The sequence below is a fragment of the Ictalurus punctatus genome, chromosome 19 (assembly GCF_001660625.3).
Source record: "Ictalurus punctatus breed USDA103 chromosome 19, Coco_2.0, whole genome shotgun sequence".
NCBI lineage: Eukaryota > Metazoa > Chordata > Actinopteri > Siluriformes > Ictaluridae > Ictalurus > Ictalurus punctatus.
The window spans coordinates 17,773,652-17,793,878 of NC_030434.2; the positions used below are offsets into that span (position 1 = coordinate 17,773,652).

General features: G+C 40.3%; 1 protein-coding gene across 6 annotated transcripts in view; it reads left to right on the plus strand.

Moving 5' to 3' along the window:
- The window catches only part of grip1 (glutamate receptor interacting protein 1), a 303,900-nt gene that overhangs the window by 271,687 nt on the left and 11,986 nt on the right, over positions 1 to 20,227 (plus strand). For 4 of the 6 annotated variants that reach the window (XM_053688172.1, XM_053688170.1, XM_047162283.2 and 1 more), the window contains exons 15-19: positions 5,034 to 5,103; positions 9,879 to 10,024; positions 12,707 to 12,911; positions 13,524 to 13,663; positions 15,429 to 15,608. In XM_053688172.1, coding sequence (XP_053544147.1) covers positions 5,034 to 5,103; positions 9,879 to 10,024; positions 12,707 to 12,911; positions 13,524 to 13,663; positions 15,429 to 15,608 — 741 coding nt within the window. The remainder of the gene's footprint in view (positions 1 to 5,033; positions 5,104 to 9,878; positions 10,025 to 12,706; positions 12,912 to 13,523; positions 13,664 to 15,428; positions 15,609 to 20,227) is intronic. The other 2 variants (XM_053688171.1, XM_017494580.3) reach the window with 1 other exon arrangement.

The window sequence follows — 20,227 nt, forward strand, 5'->3', positions numbered from 1 at the left end:
AAAGAATATGAGAGAACAGTCGGCTGCACTGATGTTATTGTGTGCAACATGCTGAGGACACAGCAAACAGCCTGCAGGGTCACACTCTCGCGCTGCTCCAAGTAGCACCTTATTTATGTGCTTTGTGAAGTGCTTAACACCACCAAGCTTTATGTCTGACACTAGGTCATATTTCTCCTGAACCGGTAAAGTCAGCCAGGGACAGCTCTCTTGGACCTATTGTTTATCCCACTTCGGAATTTTTAAAAAATTTTATCAGTCAGTCCCACCCATGATGGAGGAATCTGATTGAGTAGAACACTGCGATTTATGTGACATTGATGCGACTAGGTGGCTTCTTGAGCGCTGTATATTATCATATATTACAGTTAAACAGCATCCTCATGCAGCACAGCTGAGAAACATTAGCGTTCATCTTGATAAGCTTTCCCTTACTGAGGTGATGGAATATGTGTGTTTGGGATATTTGCTTCATATCATGAATCAAGAAAGCGATCTCAGCCTGACGCTCGTGTAGTAACACAGTCGAGCAGCAGCGAGGGTTTACCACTCACCACAGTAACTCCATACAGCAGATGGTGAAAAAGACAAATCAGATTTACAGAAGACGTCATACAGAAAGCTCTCATCTAGCCAGGATGTAGCAAAAACAATCCAGCAGCAAACAACATAACAAAATGGCCAGAATCATTCTGTTTTGATAAGAACTGCTGATTTACACTGACAGGAGCCCACACAAAGTGGGTGGTCCAAGCGATATGAAAAACTTGAGTGGAGTTATGCAATTATAAAATTATAAAGCCAAACGGTGTGGTGACTCTCAACAGGAACGAGGTATGACGGTGCAGTTCTTTTTTCTCCACTATGAAACGTTTTCATTTTCTTTGTTTGTTTCCAAATATTCATTCCTCGTCGCAGCTCCAGATCCAGCTGGTGAAATCTGCCATGCTGCCTACAGGCTTGAAATGTTTGATACATCCAAACAGAACAGCACTGGGGTTTTTTTTTTTCTTTTCCCCCCTCTACAAGTAGACAGCATTGATCACAAATAGCTTATGGTTTATTTTGACAGCTCATACCACACTCTTAATAATATGTTTTAAATCTGAATACCTTACAGGTTTTTTTTTTTTTTTTTTTTAAAGCTATTCCCTCTTTGGAGAGCCCTTAAGGTTTCAATGTAGGCCACAACTTCTCTGAGTGAGATGTATGACAGTTCTGTCTTCCTTGTGAATCAAAGCATGAGCAGCTGTTATGTTATATGTGTTATATATGGTTGGCTGGCTTCACGTGTCTCGGAGAAAGCACGTGTTTGCCTTCACCTTCCCCAGTTGGTAGCTGTTGTGCGATAATGGAGAGCTGTTTTATTTATTGTATTGGGTTGTGATTAGCATGTGACCAAATTAGGAGAGGAGTGCTTCATGTTTTGTGTTTCAGGTAGGGAGGTTATGATGTGGAATTTTAGGAATACAACCCTTAACTCGCAATGCAATTTAAAGGCTACAAAATCTTGTAGCAGGATCTAATTTGTCATCAAAATGGGCAAGATATATAATTTGTAGTGGGACATCTCATCCATTAAATCCAGTGGTTTTGCGTACGTTTTGTAGCTCACTATAGAGCCGTATTGTACTAGCAATGTGCTACCAGGAAAATCATGGCAACCCTCAGTAAGTCAAGCTAGAAATACCCACTGGCGAACAATGTAGAGTGTCACTAGAAGAAATGTCATTGTCATACTAATCCACTAAAGTTTTCAAATGATTGTGTTGTGCTTAGATATTTTATTGTGAAACAGACTTCAAATGATTGCATCACATTTATTCTTGAACATGAGGCGGTGCCACTTGGTCAGAATTTGTCGGGTCTGAGAAATTCTGAGAAGGCTGAGAAGGCTTAAAAGAGTCATATCATGATATTTAAACGTTAATTATTTTGTTAATTGGGTATAATAGAATAGGTTAACATGCATGAATGTTAAAAAAAAAAAAAAAAAGGCCTACACTGTACATTACCTCTATTCCCAGGCTGCCTGAAAAGCTCCGATTTCTCCAAAGCCCCTCCTTCCAAAAAGCCCAGAGTGTTCTGATTGGCCAGCTGATGCGTTGTGATTGGCTAAAAACTTCAAGTGTGTGTCGGAAATGTAATGCCACTTGGATTAGCTTTAACCTCTAAGGCTTCTAAAGCAATTCTAAGCTCCCAAGCAACATGTCGTTGGTTTTACCGTATCAGTTTGAGCCCGAGTCAGATTAAGAAAATGCGGATGATCAAGCGGAAGTAAGTTTGCAGACGCGACTTGAGCAGAACATTTCACAGTACTAAGTTTTTATTTTGTAACTCTCACCTTTCAGATACGATGTAAATGCCGACCCCACCGGCGGGACAAACATGCTATGTACAGTACACAATTCTGTGTGTACATAGGTACTCATGCGATATATCTTTGAAAAGATAAGATTAGTGTGATTTAATTGATATCAACCGTTTTAAGATGCAATCACAACAGCAGCTACAATCACCGTCTGGCAGACCACCAACATACAAACACCTAAAATAAAAAAACCTGAGGCAACTTGGAAAACTTTAGCTAGCACGTTAGCAGAGGTCTACAACTGAGCCACAACACAAAACTCCACATTTGAACAGTCAATAGCAGATACTTCATAAAATAATCAAACACACTTAAAGGTTCTGTTTCAGAAGCACAGGATTGTCCGAGCAATGTGGGAACCGTCTCACTTTTCAGGAGTATCCTTCGTGTGTAGCCTGCCGTGTACTCGCCCGGGTTCAGGAAGCTCTCCTCCGTAAAATGCGCTGTGCACAAACAAACAGCTCAGGAACAGCGTTATAAATAAACAGTAACCGCTGATTTCGTCCGTTTTCGGAAGGCTAAACAAAGAGGTTTTGCTTTCGTACCAAAACACACAGCGTCTCCCCGACATGGCGCCTGAATTCACTGAAGCTTCGCCGCGTTTCTTCATTTCTACATGGCTTTGGGCGGGATTACGCTGATAATACAGGCTGTGACGTAGACATGTTACGGAAGTAAATCTGGACTTGGAACGAGGCGTTTCGGGTAGGTCTGGAGCAGTGTTCTCTGTTAGATAGAATAAATCCCTTTAGGGGAGACTATGAGCTTTGGGACTTTGCATATATTATACATGCACAAACAGATACATTACACTTCCAAACAAAAGGAAAACATTAAAAATCATGTTCTGACCCCTTTAAAGGATGTGTGTTTATGTGTAGCTTCACAAAGGACATACCAATATCTTCTGAGATAAGCCTGTATAGCAGGAAACACTGTGATGCCTGTCTGATATTCAGAGAAACGTTTTGAGATTGAATAATAAAATATGGACCAGTCACTCTGTGCTTGTGCTTCTCTAACTTTGACAATTTGTTATTGTAGAGTGGGACTTGTTGAAACCCACTTCCCTCTGATTGACAGTCCTTGAGGCAATTTCTTGCCTTTGCTTGCTCTCTATATCTGAGGCTACCAGTGTAATCTTCTGCATCTAGATTGAATCATCAACATTTTACAATTGAATCCCTCCATTCTGTTCAGTCTCTCATCCTGTTGCCTGACACCACCATTTTTCTTTATCTCCTCTTGTTTATATTAGGGATTTTGTTTCTGCTCTTCTGACTGCCCTTAACCAAATTTGTATGTTGCAACAATTCATGTAACAGTTTCCTCTGCCATACTGCCTTAGCTCACTCAGAAGACGGAGACTCATTAGCAGGGGACATCAGGCTTATGTCTGCTCATTTTTCCAAACTACTTTCCACAGCTTGCAGCATCTATGCATGGCAATACATTTTATTCAGTGTACTCATTGCCAAAGATGCATGCTTATAAATTTGCAGAAAAGAAATAAGGACCAGAGGATGTAGTCTGCTTGTTTAGAATACCAAAACACAGACTTTGCAGCGTTAGCTAAAAGCAGACTGTATCTCATCAGTACTGAGCAAACACATACGGGAGCTTATGAAGTCATGGGACACTGCAGATGTGTGATTCAAAGGAAATTCGGTAGTGACGGGGCCACTTGAGGCTGTACACTAAAGAGATATGGACAATTACTCCGTCAGCAAAAAATGACTCGCTGTTCATTCATGGCATCTCCTGAGTGAAGTATTCAGTGTAGATGTTGCAGGGTTCATGCAGTCATGAAAAAGCTGGAAAAATCATGGAATTGCAAAATAGCTATTTCCAGGCCTGGAGATGTTTTGGAAAAATAAATAAACCCAGAACATTTTGGAAAAGTCATGGAAATTTGATTCACAAATACCTGCATAATTGTATATATGTTTATTTATGTTTATTTATTTATATAATTATTCATTTTGGTTAAACAATTCGAGTAACGTTAGGTTCTCTGCATGGGGTAAAGTCTGGTACAGTTGCAACTTGTACAACTACAATTCCAAAAAAAAATTGGGACGCTGTGTACAATGTAAATAAAAACAGAATGGAATGATTTGCAAATCTCATAAAACCATGTATTATTCATAATAGAACACAGAAATCTGAGGAAAATTGTTACTTTTCATACTATAAAAGAAAATATTTTTCCTCTCTTTTCCACTCAATTAAGGCTCTATTCCATAAGATCTATTCCATCATGAGCTTTAAAGTTGACCCATAAAAACTATACTCCAAGTGGCCATACTAGAGCGTTGTGTCATATGGACTACTTTTATAGTATAGGTGTGTAAACAATCTTCAATACACACTAACCTTACTGTAGTTATTTTGGTTTTGGTTTCATTTTAGTCAAGGTATGCTGTGGTAAATTTTGACATGGATTTTTATTCTTATTTTACATGTATACATGGACATTTCAGGGAGCGTACGGTCATGAAAATTTCCCTCAAAAGTCATGGAAATTTATTGGTAAAAACGTGTCTGGATCCTGGATAAAAACAAATAGATCTAGAGGACAGTTGATTACACTATTCACTGGGTTTCTTGTCAGGTTTGTTCACAGTTCTTTGTTTTTTCCCCTCCTTTCTTTCTCTCTCAGCACCATCCAACAGGAAGCCAGGTGATTCACTGATCATCTCTGACATCAAGAAGGGCAGTGTGGCGCACAGGTAACACTTTTAATCTCGGACTGTGCACTGAAAAGAATAGTTGTAACTGAAAGAATAAGCTTGCAAGGTCAACCGAGGTTCTTCTGCAGGATTGCTGGGCTTGCTCTTCGTGATGAGGGTGAGGAGCTTGATAGTCCGGTCAAATCTCAGAGTAGACCTACTGCTCCTCTGAATTGAGAACCAGTTGAGGTGGTTAGGCAACCCCACTGGCATGTCCCACTGGGCAGACCCAGGACTCGCTCAAAAGAATATACGTCATAGTTGGCTTGGAACAGTGGGAATCCCACGAGAAGCTGGAGTCTGTGGCTGGGGATAGAGAAGTCTAGGCTGATTTTTCTAAGCCTGCTGCTATAGTCACCCCCACCAGGAAAAGTGTAAAATGAATAAATGGAAAAAATGCAAGTCTGAACCCCACTGTAATCATTAAACGTGTTACCCCCTGCTTTCAGAACCCTGCAGTGATCCACTCACCTCACCATCATGTGTGATTTACACCAACATCTCATACTCCTCCGTTACACACCGTCACCTGGGGAACTCAATTGCATCGTTCTTGCTCTACAGATTGATACTGGGGCACACATCCCTCATGCTGAGCTACACATATGAGCATGCTGAGCCATGATAGTGTTATATGTTTAGCTCCAGTTAGACCTTTGCTGATTGGCAGTGCAAGAGTGTGTGTGTGTGTGTGTGTGTGTGTGTGTAGAAGCATGCCAGGGCACAGAGGGAAGGCAATCTTATGGTATAGAGCTTCACAGGGTGATTTAATTAAAGGCACTAAAGCAGAAAACGGAGCACCAAGTGCAGTGCAAGTGCTGGCTTACGTCCACGGACTCATTCACAGGTCACAGAGGGGTTCTCCCATATGCAAATGTTGATTAAAAACACATGATGCAAGTCAGCGAGAGTAAAACAGGAAGAAGGCTTACCTCTGTGCGGAACTGTTGCATTTGTGAATGTTTTTTAATTACTCTACATTTAGCAGAGATGCTCTAATTAGCTGGGCTGTTGCATAATTTTTAGGTGTTTACCCGATAATCATGTGCTAACATGGGGGAAACTGGGTTAGACACGAAATACAAGGATCAAGATTATTTAATGCGACAGTAACCCTGCTGACATGATTATGCGGCCATTCAGCTTCGTCTCTGCTGAATACACACCTCATTTCTGTGCCGCTTAAATTGTGCTCTCATGCAGCTTGATAGAGCAATTGAGAGATCATTAGGAGCTGTTTAAATGCAAGCGTTCGTACAAGTTCAGCCGCAGTACGATGTGAATATGCGGGGTAGTGTTACTTACCTGGCTGCAGGGTTTTTCCTGGGTCAGAAATGGTCTTCGGTGGTGGCTGACAGACATGGTCATCCACCCACACAGTGAAAAGTTCCGTACCCACGTGATCTGCGAGTCCAATACTGACAATAAATTTCAAATATATTATCTTATTTATTCATGAAATAAAAAACAATCACTGTCAGGACATAATAAAAGATAAAATCCTTTTTTGCTAGACCTGATAATTATTTGGGTATATAATCATATCAATATTTAAAAAGTAGCATTAAAAAGTTTATTTTAACTAATAGTCTAATTTTCTACCATATACAATTGATTAAAATTAGCAGCTCCCAAACAACAACTTGTTTTGTGCTTTGTTCTGGTTTCAGCTCAGGTTTTATAGGTAATTTACTACACACGGTCATATAAATAACCTGAAAATACTGTGGATTATTAAGGCTAAATCTTACTAACCACGCTTGCTAAATGGTGTAAGCACACTTACGTTCTCATTTCGGAAGTGTTCTGAGTAAATGATTTGTTATACACCGTTTCAGACAGTGACCTCTCGTGAGTTCAGTGTTGGACAGGTCAGTTGTTTGAACCATTCATTAAAATGAATCGGTTCAAAAGAGTCATTAGGTTGTGAATCGATCACTAGCGGACGTGGACGCGTTGTGTGCTAATCCTGGCTGCTAGGACGTCGCAAATGATTTGTGTCAACACAGAAAACACTTCATCACTTTTACCATCGTGTCAGTTGATTTTGATTAATATGTGCAAGGGAGAGAGAGAGAGAGAGCAAAGACGGTGTTTAGTTTGAAGACAGAGAGTGCGCGGGGGAGGGGATCTCTACATAATGAGTGCCCATGGCATGATCTACGTGACAATAACTGATCAAATAAGGCTTTGGTGGGAGAAAAATTTGTTTTAGCGGCCGCCAAAAATGTTCAATGCAGGAAAAACCCTGGGCTGGTAATAATGGAATATCATTGGCTTGTTCAGTCCTCTAAAATATGCCTCAGTGTCACAGAATCTAGAAATACCTACCAAGGCCAGTCCTCTGAATAATGGATGTGTTTTCTCTCTGAGTGCCTGCTCTCTTAAAAACTGTGCGCGCGTGTGTGTGTGTGTGTGTGTGAATAAAGGAATATAGTACAGCAAGGATGCAGGAAAGTGTTTTACATGGGATTTTTTTAGCAGCATACATGTGATGTTGGCTACCTGTATGACGTTGTTGTTGTTGTTGTTATTATTATTATTATTATTATTATTATTATTATTATACCCCCAATTCAGAAAAAGTCGGGACAATATGGAAAATACAAAAAAAAAGTCATTTCAAAATTCAATTCACCCTGTACTATATTGAAAACACATCTGGTGACTGCAACACACTCAAAAATTTGGGACAGTCGACAGTTTACCACTGTGTAACATCACCTTTTCTTTAAATAACACTTATTAAGCGTTTGGGTGCTGAAGACACCATTGGTTAAGTTTAGCATGTGGAATTTCCCCCATTCATCCATTATGCATTTTTTCAGCTGTGCAACTGTACGGGTCCTTCATTGCCTTATTTTGCGCTTCATAATGTGCCACATATTCTCAGTCAGAGACAGGTCAGGACTGCAGGCAGGTCATGCTAGCACCCGCACTCTCTGCTTACGCAGCCATGCGCTTGTAATCCAGGAAATGTAATGTGGTTTGGTGTTGTCCTGCTCTGGATGGCAGCATATGTTGCTCCAAAATGTGTACACATCTTTCTGCATTAATGATGCCCTCACAGATGTGCAAGTTACCCATGCCATGGCACTGACACACCACCATACCATGACAGACGCTGATAACAGCTTGGATGGTGCTTTTCCTCTTTGGTTCAGAGTACACGACGGCTGTTTTGTACAAAAACTACTTGAAATGTCGACTCGTCGGACCACAAAACACGATTCCACTGTGCTACTGTCCATCTCCGATGAGACCGAGCCCAGAGAAGTCGGCGGAGCTTCTGGACTGTGTTGATGCATGGCTTCTGCTTTGCATAGTAAAGCCTTAACCTGCATCTTTGTATGCAGCGGCAAATGGTGTTGATTGACAAAGGTTTACCAAAGTATTCCCGAGCCCATGTCAGGATCTCCAGTAAAGACTCACGACGGTTTTTGACATGCCAATCAGCATACCATGCATGTCTTTGGACTGGGGGAGGAAACCGGAGTACCCGGAGGAAACACCGCAGCACAGGGAGAACATGCAAACTCCGCACACACAGAGCCACGGGAATCGAACCCCCGACCCTGGAGGTGTGAGGCAAACATGCTAACCACTAAACCACTGTGCACCCCTGCAATACACTTTAAAAATGCCAAATATCAAGTGTCTGGGTAAGTGAAAAATGCTGAACATAGGCATGTACCATGTAGTGGGTTACTTAGTGGGTAACATTGAGTACAATCAAAATCAAGTACATCTACAAGTACTTGTAGTTATTTTTTATTTTTCACTTGAATGCCGATTTGACAGTGCTAGATTATAATTTATTAATGTGTAATCTACTGAATCATACTAGGGCTGTCAAATTCCTTTATCTCAAAGCAATATCTTAATTTTCTACATTTATACTATCATAAATATTAATGAATCTTGAATTCTTTTTTTATTTATTTAGCTTGACTATATATTTATTAAACATGTTGAGAGCCAGGAAAAATCTGGTTCTGACAAGGACTGAATTCCAAATGGCTACCTGTTCAGTATATATGGTCACTACATAGGGTATAACAGCATTGTAAGGCCTACATATGGCAATGTATGTCCCAAAAATGCAGCCACAGAATGGAGTCCCATAAGTGCCTATTGGAAGTCAACAATTTTTCCTGTGAGTTTGTTTTGTTGTTGTTTTTTAAATGAGAAGACATAAAATGTGTAACACGAAAGTATGCCATAAATGACACGCATTCATTCAAACACATTTTCTATGCCTATCGTGCAGGATTATTTACAAAGTTTGATACACAAATCCAGAAATACATTCCAAAGCTGATTATCCAAACCAATAGACAGAATCCAAAAGCCAAGCTTAAACAAACAGGAAACTACAGCCAGGAACAAACATGAAATTAACAGAAAACGGCCAGGTTTTTTTTTTGTTTGTTTGTTTTTTTTTGTTTGTTTGTTTTAAATGTATAGACTTCATTTTTGGAAAAAGTAGATAGTGGTAGATAAAAATAAAAAGTTTGTTTTGAATGATCCTCACAAAGCAAATTTAGCTTCTTTTTTTTCCCCCACAAACATCCAGCTGTTTTTTTTTGTTTGTTTGTTTGTTTGTTTTTGAACCATTAAAACATTTTGTTACTTAAATTAAAGTTAGAAGTAGGTGTAGAGACATCTTTGTTCAACTCCTATAAAAATAAAAGTGGGTGGAAGGTCAAGATAATAAAATATGTATGTGTGTATGAGCAGCACTGAAAGGTGCATATTCCTATTCTCCTGTCCAGGACGGGCACGCTGGAGTTGGGGGACAAGCTCTTGGCAATCGACAACATCCGCCTGGACAATTGCTCCATGGAAGACGCTGTCCAGATCCTGCAGCAGTGTGAGGAACTGGTCAAGCTCAAAATCCGTAAAGATGAGGACAACTCAGGTACCCCTGGGCCTTGTAACACACACTCACTTAACCTGGGCAATAGGGGCATGATAAATATATATATATATATATATATATATATATATATATATATATATATATATATATATATATATATATATATATATATATTCTCAAAGACATTGACATTTGCATATGAAGTAAGATTAGAAACTGTGTGATGGGGCTGTTTACTGGCCTGACACTTTCAATACACAGCACCAAGCACAAAGGATAAAAGAAAGTCCCTGATGAAGAACAACAAGTGCAGTGGGACTTTAATGGCTGTCATTCTGTTGCTTGCATTTTGCAGGTGTACACAGACAGGCATCCACACGCCGTGCGTTTTCAGCTTCAGTGCTCTCATACAGTGTGTCTTGGTCCTTTGCACACAATGTCTGCAGAAGGCTAATTCTCTAATCTCTAATACTATTAACATTGTGCACGTAGAGGAAAATGAGTTTAATCAGCCCAATTAAATGCTCTCTGGCTTTATTTAACCAGTAAAACTCCTCCCCTGCAAACCCCGTCCAACACTCAGGGTGTGATGGTGCAGGTCATTATAGGCTTCTGTTCTGTGGTTAGTCTCTATACAGCATTTATGCTCATGCACCTGATCAAATGAATCATTTCTGTTGATTAATAATGGCTTGGCTGGATAAAGGATATAAAGGATAGAGATTAATTTAAAGCAATTTAAAGCTGGTTCATCTGAATCATTAACCTGAAGTTTTGGCTTGCTTTAAGACATTGATGAGATTTTAAGCTAAAATGTGGATTCATGTGATAAATAGGTGATCAGGTCATTTTAATAGGGCTGTATGGGTTCCCTATAAGTTTTGTTCTAGAGATAATTATACAGCAAAATGACACGTGTGACGACATGTGCAATGTATGAGCTTTACGAGTAATATAAGATATAATATGAGCTTTACTAGTAATATAAGATTTCACCCATTTAATGGCTACATTGCTGAAAGATCTTCATTTTAGCAACAAATATCATTTTCACTGGCATTAGGCCACTTTTGGAGCTCCAGCATGTCTGCGCCTCTATTAAAGTCAAGTAAATACAAGAAGGTAGTTTCAGTCACACTGACTCGTCTGAATCCTGACTGAAACTGGGAGGTATTTTCTTTTCAGCATACATTTTGTTACGAATGAGATAACGGAGTAATGGGTTATCAGGTTTCCTCATTCCTTTCCTGTAGCTGTGGTAATGAATCATTAATAATCACCAGTATGGCATTTGAGTGCTGTCTTATAACTCTTGATTAATGTGAAGAGGGTCATTAGGGGGATGGTTTTCTGTTCATCACTCCATAAACAGAATGACATTCCTGTTGAGCCAGACTTTGCTAACACAGTAATTGAATATGTACGTCCCTCTGTCATGGAGTGAGAACACACGCATGTCCCGCTGCGTTCTTCCTGAATTTTGCAGTGGAGTTGGACTCTAGAGGTGAGAGATGAGATTTCCCTCCTTCATTAGTATGGCTGAGAGGATACAGGATAAAGCGAACAGCCCAGGGGGAGTCTACAAGCTCTCTCTCTCTTTCTCCCTCTCTCTCTCCTTCCTGTTCAATCTGGATGAGTCCAAATTCACAGGTTGGCAGTGTGTGACCTTTTTGTTTTACGGAGAGTGTTCGGTGTGCTCATGAGCTCCTGTAGAGGATGGAGGACAGTTCTCCTCTTACTTTCTGCTTCCTCCACAATAGTATCAATCCCTTTCTTTCAAATCATGTTGCACACTTTTCAGTTTGTGCCTGAAATAGCCCTGTTAATGCTAGACCCCTGTATAGCCCTGTTAATGCTAGAACCCTGTATAGCCCTGTTAATGATAGACCCCCGTATAGCCCTGTTAATGCTAGACCCCTGTATAGCCCTGTTAATGCTAGACCCCCGTATAGCCCTGTTAATGCTAGACCCCTGTATAGCCCTGTTAATGCTAGACCCCTGTATAGCCCTGTTAATGCTAGAACCCTGTATAGCCCTGTTAATGCTAGACCCCTGTATAGCCCTGTTAATGCTAGACCCCTGTATAACCCTGTTAATGCTAGAAACTAGCTTCTTGCTAAATGCATGGGAAAAGACCACAGGCTTTTGGGATAACTTCTAATTGATTATATTTAACAATATTTAGCTTCGTTAGAATCACTCAGTACTGTTGCTCATCAGAATAGTTTCAGGTAACGATTGTGTCTGACATTTCTGGGCCTTGAGGAAAATGTTTATTTGAACATGCTGCCTTGTACATGGATGCGCTTTTTCCCTGTGTCTGCACTCTGTCAGGATGCATAATTATTCCTGCAGTTGATTACAGGTACCTTGCTAGTCTTTTGAAGCTAGTGATGGGTGTCCTTGTATATTCCTATTAGATTCCCTCACATTTTGCCTTTTGATTCCACTGTACATTTTAAGGCAGCCCTTTCCAAATTTTATATCCTACATTTTCCCAATCTTTCTTTCGATTGCCCTTTTCTTTTCTTTTTTTCTCCCTTTCCATTTTTCTTCTACAACCTCTGGATCCCTTTTGAATTCTGTCCCATTTCCCTGTCCATCAACGCCAAACCTGCTTTTCCTTCCTCCCTCCCTCCCTCCCTCCCTCCCTCTCTCTTTCACTCTCTCTGTCCGGTGTTGTGAGGGCTGTCTTCGTTCTGCTCTCTGCCCCTCTGTGAGGTGTCCTGCGTCTAGGCCGTGTTGATATGGACGCCCGTGTGCTGTTGGCCTGTGTTGCAGACGAGCAGGAGAGCTCTGGTGCCATCATCTACACGGTGGAGCTGAAGCGCTACGGGGGCCCGCTGGGCATCACCATCTCAGGCACCGAGGAGCCCTTCGACCCCATAATCATCTCCAGCCTCACCAAGGGCGGCCTGGCTGAGAGGTACTCCTGTTTACCAGGCCCTTACTCTACCCCAAAACACCCACTGTTTTAACTCTGTTTACTGTCAGACATATTGTACAGTCAGTAAACAGTCCCTCAGGATTTTTGCGATGGAAATTAACGCAAAATCACGGAAACGCCACAATATTTTTGAAATTACCAGAGATTTGGGTCAAGATGCATCATGTCATGTCAGCACAACGCACCAAGTGACATTATCACAACACGCATTCAGCCAAAGCCCCCTTCGATTCACGTGCGTCGAACATGAGTACAGCTAAAAGACCTCATGTACAAACAAACATCACTGTGCAAAACAATTTTGTGCAATTTCACCAATTCAAGTAGTTTTCCGCACCACATATATTGAAACAAGCCACAGCAAAATAAAGCTGTTTTGGCCGGAACAATCACAAAAACACCGTCACATCCTGTATGGACTGATTAAAGTATATACCCAAAAGCTGCCACTGGACATCTAAAAGAATATTTAGATACTCCAACTAGTAGAGAGGAGAACATCAATGTAAAGATTGAAAATCTAACCAGTGGTGTTGTGAAAGTCTTGACTGAAAGTATAGAAATGTTGATTAAATTGTTTGCGGCGTATAGGACCGGGGCGATCCATGTTGGGGATCGTATCCTGGCCATTAACAATAACAGCCTGAAGGGGAAGCCGCTGAGTGAAGCTATCCACTTGCTTCAGATGGCTGGAGAATCCGTTACTCTGAAGATCAAGAAACAGGGAGAATGTGAGTAATGGATCAATCACCCTTTGTGTACATAAACACTAGAGTGCAAACAGTACGTTCCCTCTCTTTCTCTCTCTCTCTCTCTCTCTCTCTCTCTCTCTCTCTCACACACACACACACACACAGTTTGCTTACACTGTTTACATAATGTTTGTTTCAAACATTTGCACATATATGTGGCATTCTGGAATTATTTTGAATAACTTTTACCCAGAACAGTATTATACTTGAAAGAGGTAAGCCTCAGCTTTTTGTATGACAGCAATCATGCCTTTGTACTTGAAGTATAATATCACAAGAAAGAGTCCTGTTGAAAAGCTGTGATCTGCCTTGAACTGAGAAGCCCACATGCACAAATCTAAGAATATAAAAAAGCTTCAGGATCTCTCCACAAGTGTCTCCAACCTTATAAGACAAGCCAGGGAGGCTCTGTGGTGATGTTCACTTTAGAGAGGGCTTCACTATATGCAGTGCCCTCCACTAATATTGGCACCCTTGATAAATATGAGCAAAGAAGGCTTTGAAAAATTGTCTTTATTATTCAACCTTTTGATCTTTTGTTTAAATATATATACACATGTGTGTATATGTATATATGTATATATATATATATATATATATATATATATATATATATATATATATATATATATATTAGCTTCAAAATGATCAGCAACTCACAGTGCCCTCCACTAATATTGGCACCCTTGGTAAATATGAGCAAAGAAGGCTTTGAAAAATTGTCTTTATTGTTCAACCTTTTGATCTTTTGTTTATATATATATATATATATATATATATATATATATATATATATATATATATATATATATATATATATATATATATAAACATTTTGTTCAACCTTTTGATCTTTTGTTTAAATATACACACACACACACACACACACACACACACACACACATATATATATATATATATATATATATATATATATATATATATATATATATATATATATATATATATATATATATATATATATTTAAACAAAAGATCAAAAGGTTGAACAATAAAGACAATTTTTCAAAGCCTTCTTTGCTCATATTTACCAAGGGTGCCAATATTAGTGGAGGGCACTGTGAGTTGCTGATCATTTTGAAGCTAATGTTTTACAGAAAGAAAAAAAAATACTATAATTTACACATTTTAGGTTTGAAAACAGTATACTGTTAAAATAAAACCGAATCCTTATGTGTTTTAAGATGGAAAATCACCCAGTGCATGGGTTAATTTTCCTTAAGGGTGCCAATAATTCTGAAGTTGAGTGTATGCTTTGTTTTTGTTTTGGGTTTTGTTTTCCATAACTATTAGGCTGCATTCTAACATGCACACCCATCCCTTTAGTGAATCGCTGCTATTTGAGCAACATTGAGTGTTTTATTTCCGTTACAATTTGCAATAAAGGAGGAGAGGTACGAGGAGAAAATAATGTTTTTATTGTTTGAATTTCATAATAATGCTGCTACAGAATGAAGCCGAGGCTTTATTTGATCCAAAACCAATAAACCTTAAAACAAAACAGTTTTTGACACAAGTGGGCTATTACGACTTCTAGTTCAAAATGTTTGAATGAGTCACATATGGCTCAAAGTGTATACATGAGTCACTGGATGAGCACTGATTTGTGGCTCTGGGGGGAAAAAATGGCTTTTCCCATTTTCAATTTACGATGTTGCATTAAGCTCAGCACCCCCAGGCTCAGTGTTTGCTTTATTTTGTGTGTGTGTGTGTTTATACACAGTGGCAAGTCCTAAGCAGCCATCAGTGACTGGGCATCTGGGTGAACTGAGCGATGCGGAGGATGAGAATCAGCAGAAGCCAGGGAAGCTGTCAGACATCTACTCCACCACCATTCCCAGTGTGGATAGTGCCGTTGAGTCCTGGGACGGCTCGGCTATCGATGCCTCCTTCATCCCTCAGGGTGGGTGTGCATGTTTCTTTGAGTGTGGAGTATATATTGGAAATAGAAGCTTCACATTTCCTTTCGATGAATTTACATATGCAGCGCTTAGTCCGCTTAAATCAAACCCTGGTGTGTTTTTCCTCTTTGATGTGGTTTGTTTGGGCAGCAATCACACACAGGTGTGACCCAAAACAACTGATCTGGGATCGTCTGAGTGAGGTGGTTTTGGTTCCCTTTCATTTGTATTCTAGCATGGCTTAATTACAGTGAGAAAGCAGTTTGACCCTGAATCGAGCCGATTGCGTGAAATGAACTAAACATGATGTGTATTATTGGTTGCAGGCATAATTTTTCTGTAGATGATCTTTTTCTTGAGATGATCATTTCTCTGGAGAGCCAAATGGCAGAGCTGTAATAATGCAATGTGTTCTAGATATTTAGACCAACGATCAAAACGGAGAAAATAAACAGTAAACATATTTTTAAACTAGTTGTTTATACAGTTCATTTAGAAAGTATTCAGCCCCCTTCGTTTTTCTTTCACATTTTGTTATGTTGCAGCCTTATGCTAAAATGCTTTAAATGAATCACAAAGCAAAAACCAGATTTGTGATAACTTTTGTGATAAATTTATTAAAAAGAACAAAACTGAAATATCACATTGACATAAGTATTCAGACCTTGTGCTATGACACTTGAAATTTAGCTCAGGTGCATCCAATTTCTCTGGATTATCTTTGAGATGTTTCTACACTTTGTTTGGAGTCCACCAGTGGCAAATTCAATTAATTGGACATTATTTGGAAAGGCACACACCTGTCTATATAAGGTCTAACTGCTGAAAATGCATATCAGAGCAGAAGCCAAGCCATGAGGTGAAAAGAACTGCGTATAGAGCTCAGAGACAGGATTGTGTCGAGGCACAGATGTGGAGAAGGTTACCAAAAAGTTTCTGCTGCATTGAAGGTTCCCAATAGCGTGGAAGAAGTTTGGAACAACCAGGACTCTTCTTTGAACTGGCCGCTCTGCCAACCTGAACAATTGATGGAGAAGGGCCTTGGTAAGAGAGGTGACCAAGAACCTGATGGTCACTCTGGTTGAGCTCCAGAGATCATGTGTGAACATGGGGGAAACTTGCAGAAGGTCAATCATCACTGCAACACTCCACTGAGCTGGCCAGACAGCAGACTCTCCTCTTGGAATCTGTTAAAAGCACCTAAAGGACTCTCAGACTGTGAGAAACAAGAATCTCTGGTCTGATGAAATAACGTTTCAACTGTTGGGTCTCAATTCCAAGCATCATGTCTGGAGGAAAGCAGGCACCACTTATCACCTGTGCAACACCATCCCAATGGTGAAGCATGGTGGTGGTAGCGTGGGGTGTTTTTCAGCAGCAGGGACTGGGGCACTGGTCAGGGTAAAAGGAAAGCTGAACACAGCAAAATAGAGAGATATACCTTAAAGAAAACCTGTTCCAGAGTGCTCAGGACCTCAGGCTGGGCCACATGACAAAAATGACATGGCCAGGCAACACGAGAGTGGCTTAGGGACAAGTCCGTGAATGTCCTCGAGTGGCCCAGCCACAGTCCGGACTTGAACCCAACCGAACTTGTCTGGAGAGACCTGAAAATGGCTGCCCACTGACGGTCCCATCCATCCTGATAGAGCTTGAGAGGATCTGCAGAGAAGAATGGCAGAAAATCCCCAAATGCAGGGGTGCAAAGCTTGTTGCATCATACCCAAAAAGACTTGAGGCTGTAAACGCTACCAAAGGTGCTTCAACTAAGTACTGAGTTAGGGGTCTGAATACTTATGTCAGTGTGATATTTCAGTGTAGATTGATGTGGGGAAAAATATATTTTCAGTATGAAAGTAAACCATCTCAGCTAGCAAACAAACTAAAAGTATCAGTCTTTCTCTAATGCAGACTCTACAAACAGACTAAAGGCAAGAAAGCATCTTTGCAGCATTTGTTGTTTCTGTAATTCTGTACAGGTTATGGCTTTAGAGCTCTCTGCTGCTCGCCAGGTAAACTGCAGTAGCATTGTAAACACTGAAAAGCTTCTCCTTCTCCTTTAACCTGTCTCACCTCTGTATTAAAAGCATCTGTGTCCTGTGATTGCTCTTGTAAAGGGTCAGAGCTAAGTAGCGCTGCTTTCCTGCTGAGGCCGGAGATAATTTTTCAGACCGGAAGAAAAAATCAAGGTTGAAATCAAACCTTGAATTCGAAAACACCTCTAAGCTTTAATACTAGTTCTAATAGACGGCTGTTGTCACTTCTAAGTTCTTTTGGTGTAGCTCTCGTTGAACTAAAGAAGGTTATGTTCTGCAGTAGAGCAAGGCCAGGACATTATTTTGATCAAATTGAGTCATCAGTGTGAATCTCAGTAGACTTCCTAATGGACGTCTCACATTTACATCTGCAGCCCTCTACTGCAGTCCATGGCCACTTCACCTAAACCCTGAACAGGCCTAATATAGGTTTGTCTTTCCCTTATTTGTAGTCAATTTAAAGATGTACTAAAACATCATATACAGTACTGTCTGGTAATATATACAGTATATTACTGTTAATATCTACGGTTCCTTTTATTAGCTACTTCTTCCCCTCTCTCTTTGTGGGTCTAAATTTATTTCACTAAGTGCTGAATGACTGCACTTGCGTGTAATAATACACAGGGCTGTTAGCAGACCTCATGTCAGTAATGGATGTGATTTGCCACTATTTTACCATCATACAATGGCCTCCTGGTCAAGTCTAATCATTAGTTTCGAACAGAATGGCAAGAAAATGGAGAAAATGTTCATCTTGTATTCACTGATAATGGCAGGAATTATTACGCCCACAGGGTGAACTGTATTTATGCTCTACTAAACACTGTAAGGCAGGCAAGTCATGATTGCAATTAAATGTATAATTTAATAACACATAAATCTCTTATTGCTAATTAGTTTCAGGGTTCATGTTTAGACTCATCACTGACAATACATGCTGCTATCATCAGGTCCGATTTAAGTAGGTTACTTGGGATGGATTCATTTACCAAATATATTAGTTTGCTTCGTATTATTTGATTCAGGGAGAAAAATGCTACTTTAAACTACACAGAGGGAAAATAACAGCCAAGCCAGTCTAATTTGTTCTGGGACATTGTTAAACATTATCAGTGCTGCTGCTTGAGCAGGTCTACTGCAACACAATTGCCCTCTCATTGGTATCCATGAGCCGTTTGGACTAGAACCCATCCTCACGCTCACTCTGAGGGCTTAACCTTCTTCTTAATGATCGAGTGTCGCTTTCAATCAGTTCTCACTTAGCGAGATCATAAATCTCATCTTGTCCTGCTGACATACATCTCCTCAGGGCTGACCTCTCTCTCACACTCTCCCTGCTTCTTTAGTTTAGAAGGTTCACACCGAGCACATTCCCATTCCTGCTGTACTTATAGCCCTCTCTGCCCTGTGCATGTGTGTAAATCTCAGACGCAGATCTTTATGCAGGTGTTAAAAAACTAAGGAAGCATTGATGCCATTTCCTTGAATACGAGTACCATGTTTTTTGGTACTTGTCAAAACCGATACTGATACCAAATAAGTAACCTACTTAGCATTGCACACTCAGGGGCATCATGGAACATTTTATTTAGCTCTGTTGATTTTATTTATTTATGTATTTATATGGCATTTCGCAGACGCCCTTATCCAGACCGACTTACATTTAAGGACCTTGCCCAAGGGCCCAACAGTGGTAGCTTGGCAGTGCTGGGGCTTGAACTCCTGACCTTCTGATCAGTAACCCAGAGCCTTTAACTACTGTGCCACCGCTGCCCCTTGTTTATGTTGGATGCTTCTGTGTGCTGCTTGCAATGAGCTCCTCATGCTGAATTTTATGTTTTACGTGGATTAAACAGGATCTTTAATAATGAACACGAAGCCAATGAGTGCAAGGTAGTGTGGAGTGCACTTTGCTTTGCGAGCAAAATGAGCAGCAAGAACGCGTGCATGCCGAGTGCTCAGTACTCAGTACTACTCACAGAACTCTAGTGTTCTCATGTGCAGCAATTTCTCTGTGCATTTCACTTCACTGGGCAATGCTCGGGAATACCGGCATTTGCACGCAAATGTATGACACCACCGCACTCCCATTTTTAATGATCATGCTTTCTGATAGTGCTCTGCGCACACGGGTCGGCCACACTCACCCCGACTATTAAAGATACTGTTTAAACGGCATAAGATGTTTTATCAGGTTACTTGTATTGTAGGAAGATGCTGTGGTTCCGTCTGTTTTACATTTACATTTATATTTATTCATTTAGCAGACGCTTTTATCCAAAGCGACTTACAAATGAGGAAATACAAGCAAAGCGATATATCAAGTGGAGAACAATACAAGTAGTGCTAGCATACAAGATTTATAATCGCGTACTAGAGAGGCACAGTGTGCAGAGTAGAGGTGTAAGAGCCAGAGTAATTGCAGAAGGGTTGTTATTGTTTATTTACTTGGAGTGGTAAGTTAGGGGTTAGTTATGGGTCTTTTAGTCGTTTTTTGAAGATAGTGACAGATCCTGCTGGCCGGATTGAGGTTGGAGGTTCATTCCACCACTGAGGGTCAGTTTGAAAGTTCTGGAAATGCA